We start from the raw sequence: 5048 nt of genomic DNA, 5'->3' as shown, positions 1-5048 counted from the left end.
ATCCATCTTCTTCCACTTATTCTGATAGGGTCACAATGGGACCGGCAGTCTATGGGAAAAAAGGGGAGGGTCACCTTGGACAGGTCACCAGTCTGTCGCAGGGCATCAAGAATACCAATAATTTTTAAAATACACATAAAATACGTAAGCCACATAATGAAGTAAACTATTTAAGCTGCATTTATTTTTTTGGCAGAACTGTGAAGATATTGTTGCACTAATCAATGCAACTAAAGATAAAAGTATGAATGATTTTCTCTAGATCTTGTTGTGACATTAATTAGTGCTTTATTTCTGAAAAAGTGTTCCTCAGGTGGTAGAAAGCCGACTTTATAACTGTTTTATGTCTCTCTTAAGGTTCAGATCTAAATCTATTACCCCACCCAGATTTCAGACCTGTTCACAGGTTTCTAAATGTAGTAGCTGAAACTACGTGCTGACTCTTGAATGTTACTCTTGAGGTCCAAAAATAATAAATTCAGCTTTGTAGGTGGAGAAAGTTTTGGCTTGTCTATGCAGTGATTTCTTTAAGCACCTAGTCATTGCTTGGATAGGTTAGAAGTCATCTGGTGAAAACGTGATATGAAACTCTGCATCATATGCATAGTTATTATAGCAAATTTTATTAGTCATTATAATCTTGGGTAATGGGAGAATATAGAAATTAAATAAAAGGTGTTCCAGGAATGAACCTTGGGGCATGTGACTCATGTCCGCTCTGAAAATAAGTGTTATATATGACAAGATCCTGTTTTTTAGGTGGGATGTGAATCAGTTCTCCAGTTACTTTAGTAGTGAATCATGGTCAACAATGTCAAATGTTGCAGTGAGGTTCAACACAACCAGCACTGTTGTTATTTCACAGTCAGTGTCAGTGCTCTGGTGAGCACGGAAGCCAGACTAAAAGATCTCAAAGCGGTTTGTGATGACATGGCTCTCTGCCAATGGAAACCTCAAATTCAGTTTTACAGAAAAATCTGAATATTGCTCAACGCTTGGTCAGGGCTCCGTTTGCATGGTTTATTGCATCAGTTTAACAAGACATGGAGGAAATCACCCTGTGGTACTGCTGAGCTATTAGGGAAGTCAATTGTTGGATTTGGTGACAAAAATCTTCCTCCCAATGTCTTACTCAACTTTTCTACCATGTGCGTATGATTAGATAGAACGCTATGAACATTTAGATTCTTTAGCAAGTTGTTTTGTGATATCTCTCCTTGGAGAGTGTGTCAATGACAATCTGCCGGAAAGCTAGAAAGACAAGGAGGCAGCCATCTCATTTTTATATACATTTTTATCTTGACCCCTACTTATTAGTTAGGTAAAAATGTATATATGTATCACTATAAAACAATAAAGACTTTAGCCTATAAGTAAACCCTATAGTTTACTTAGATTCAAATGTAGGCACAGTTGTCTTGGCCTGTTCAGATCAGAAGTGATAGCTGCGGTGTGTTGACGTCCCTATATTGCGCTCAATGGTATCACTTAAATTAGCAGGTTGACCCTCTGATATTCCCACTGTATGCTGATTGGAGGCGAGCGGTTTGAAGGCCATTTTATCCCAGGTCGCTTGTCGGGTCGTTTGACACAGGTCAACACGGGTCAGCGAGCCATTCCCACGGCCACTAAAAGCTGATTGTTCCTGGGTTTAAACTTTTTTTTTTCGGCCATTGGAAAATGGTTATAAGTCTGCTCAACAAACAATGTTTTAGTCAGGAAGGGTCATTACAGAATTACAGATCCACAGATCTCAAAAAATTGTCTCTTCCAAACTGTCAGCAGTGTGGCAGGTCAGTCACAGTGAGCTATTTTTAATGTTAGTTATCCTTGCTTCTTGCATGAACACATACCACTTTTTTAATCAGCTACTATTTTTCCTATGCTCTTTTTAGTGTGTACACTATCAGATCAATAGAGCCCACCTCCAGCAAAACAGCGGCACCAACCCTCTCAACAGAAGCTGTTCGATCTATCCATGAGGTAAAAAACAGACTCATTTTGCCTTGTACTGATCTCTAACAAACATTTGAGTATGTGTGTCATGGTGTTTTGTGATTGGGTTGGTAAAATTCAACCGGTTGTACAGCAAGGTATTTTTCTGTATGGTGTTTTAAATCTGCGCTTCATGTGCCCCCTTTTAACTTTGAGCACTTGCTCAAAGTTAAAATGAACATACATGAACAATATGAACATTAATAATTACAAGCATATACAACAACAAAGGGCTTTACAGAACAGACTTATTATTTTAAAATGTCAAAATCAAATCTAATCTATGCTCGAGGGTTATAATAATTCTTTAAGGGCAGTTAGAATTTGCATAGCTTTGGCATTTGAACTAAATTTTAAGGCTTCTATATAGATATTAATAGAAGATAATACAATCTGGAAATTAGGTTTTTGTTGTAAATATTTGGAGATGTGAATATATTTACCATAAATAATAAAAAAATTTATTACATATAAAAATTCTGTTTTGACAAGTTCACATTTCTCCACCCCAAACTAAATATTTTTAGCTGTTAAAATAATGTTAAGATTTTTTTTTTTTGATGAAAAAAAATTGACATATCTCTCCAGAATATTTTGGTATAATTACAATCCCCAAAAAGATGAATAAGCTTTTCTTCATTATTTTGACAAAAAGTACACATTGGGTCCATATCCCATTTATATCTTTTTTTATATCAAAAATGCTTTAACAGGATAAACATTCTGAATAATTTTATGAGAAATTTCTCTTACTTTGTTGTTTATTAAGTTTTTTTTAAGGAATTCAAGCTCAACAAAATCAAAGGTTAAAAATGACGCCACAAGACCGGAGCTTTTGATTGGCTGACCGAACGGCGCTACGCGGAAGAGGCGTGCAAAGACGTTGCAGGAGGAGGGGCTTAAGAATATCATCATGGCGGGATGCATGAAAATTATAAGCGGGTGGTTCTCAACAAGTTCAAATTTACTGTTTTTTACGGTGCTATTCGTGTGCTTACCTCAGACATCGCACCAAAAAGCAGGTAAGAAGCTGTGTTACGGTGCAGTTAGGAATAACTTCGGCGATATTTAACATATTTAACAAGCTACGGCTAATACATGTTAGCCAGTGTCTGTATCCATTTTAAAGTTGAGTAGACTTTGTTGGTGTATCAGGGCTTTTCATGGACACACCTATGTTTTTGAAGATTGTTTAGCTTCACTAAACAGTAATGCGAGTTTCGGTTTTGTTCAGGTTGTGTAATGTTAGCTCGTCGCTACCATACAAGGTTCATTTGGGATATTTGCATCCTGTCGATTTTATTATAGGTATTGCTTTTTGTCCTCGCTTTGACATCCGAGAACACGCCCAGATTGTTTTTATGCAGGTCCAGACTAATCCGAGGTGTTTTGCATACAGGGAAGCTAATAAATGATGGGTCAAAATGTCTTAACTGGTTGAAGAATAATTAGTATCTGTGTGGGGCTTGGCGAAATGGCCTTAAAAACTAATCTTAAAATGTCCCCGTCAAAACCAACTTTTCTTTATTTTTTTTCCCTGTTCTTTCTCTCTTAATTTTCATAAAAAAAAAAAAAACATGACAAATGATGTACATTACTTTCAAAACCTACCTGTCAATCATTTCCTCTTGGAGGTCAGCTTAATTGAAAGGATAAAGCAATTAAGGTTATAAAACATGCTTATTTCACAGCAAACATACTGTAACACTCTAAATGTCTTCATACTGAGTTAGTTAATCAGGTATTAGCACGTATCTAATATCATAAAGTGATGAACTGGTGACACTCGGGAAATCCAAGGTTTAGAACTCTGATAAGAAAAAAAAATCTGGTTTCCTAAAGATTACCTGATCTTTATTTTTATTGATTTATCACCCACCTATTATTATTACTCTAGATCATGTTTTTATCTTTACTTGCTTTTATTGTGATTTTATTTTTCTTCTTTTTTACTCTTTAGTCTGTGCAAAACACTTAGAATTGTCTTTAGAAATAATATTAATAATCTTTCTATGCCTTAATATTTTTAGGGATGTTCTGATCCAATATATTTTTTTGAAATTAGTTCGATATCATCAAAAAATGAATATTGAATATAACAACCTGCTTTTAAAATCTCTTATGGAAAGCTTATAAAAGCACTTTGTTCCTGTCCACTTTTGTTTAAAGTTTATGTAACTCTTTGGTGAATAAGAAAAGGGTCAGTTGTTGTCATATGGAAGGCTGGTAATTATTGTTCAAAGTTTAAGAAATATCCCTTAATCAAGCTTTTTCTATAATTCTGCACTGTAAAATAACTAATAAATATATGAATTATTCGTGTTAACATCGTATCGGTCAATAGCAATATCGGCCATTCTCAAAGCTGTAATATCTGTGTCGTCTTGGAGTGGAAAAAGTTGTGTTGAAACATCCCTTATTGATTTTTCTTTTTTTTACCCAACTTAGCTCTATTCTAATTTTTTTGGATTGTCTCTGAAAACTAGTAACATGAGGCTATGTCATTTGACCTGCTGGTGTGCTACAGGTAATTTTGGTTGTACTTTGTGTCACAGGGCTTCGGTGAAACCTCTGTAGGATGTGAGGTGGTTGACATTAGATTTCTTCTCTTTTGTATCTATGCTTCCAACATTCTGAGACCTTTATCAGTTTGGTTAATGTCATTTGTATGCGGCGTAAGCACCTGTTGCTGCATAATTATTGTTAGATTCAAGTAGGTAAATATTCCATAAGCACTTCAAATGCTGTTTAACTGTTGGATTAGGGATGCATAGTATATCAGCTTTAATATCTTTATCAGCTAAATTTGGACATTTTTAGGCATATAGGCATCTGTCCAATAGATAAAACTGGGCATGTAGTTTATTTATTTATTTTTTTTTTGTTTCAGGAGGTGGAGGGGAGAGGATCAGCCATATTGTGTTTGTTTGGTCATGTGAAAGTGATTGTTGTGGAGTTCAGGAGTGTGCACGGATTGCAGTTTTCTGACAATTATGATATAAAAAAAAAGCCAGACCTATTGATTACGATTTATATATATATATATATATATA

At 35.2% G+C, this 5048-nt stretch overlaps 1 protein-coding gene across 1 annotated transcript in view; it reads left to right on the top strand.

Moving 5' to 3' along the window:
- Positions 1-2892: 2892 nt before the first annotated feature.
- The window catches only part of LOC107088729 (nuclear envelope integral membrane protein 1-like), a 15584-nt gene continuing 13428 nt past the window's right edge, over positions 2893-5048 (top strand). The window contains exon 1 of the mRNA XM_015381082.1: positions 2893-3017. Coding sequence (XP_015236568.1) covers positions 2909-3017 — 109 coding nt within the window. The 5' untranslated portion in view covers positions 2893-2908. The remainder of the gene's footprint in view (positions 3018-5048) is intronic.

This window comes from Cyprinodon variegatus, unplaced genomic scaffold (genome assembly GCF_000732505.1).
Source record: "Cyprinodon variegatus isolate N-32 unplaced genomic scaffold, C_variegatus-1.0 Scaffold228, whole genome shotgun sequence".
Lineage (NCBI taxonomy): Eukaryota > Metazoa > Chordata > Actinopteri > Cyprinodontiformes > Cyprinodontidae > Cyprinodon > Cyprinodon variegatus.
This window is presented reverse-complemented; position numbering and strand designations above follow the sequence as displayed.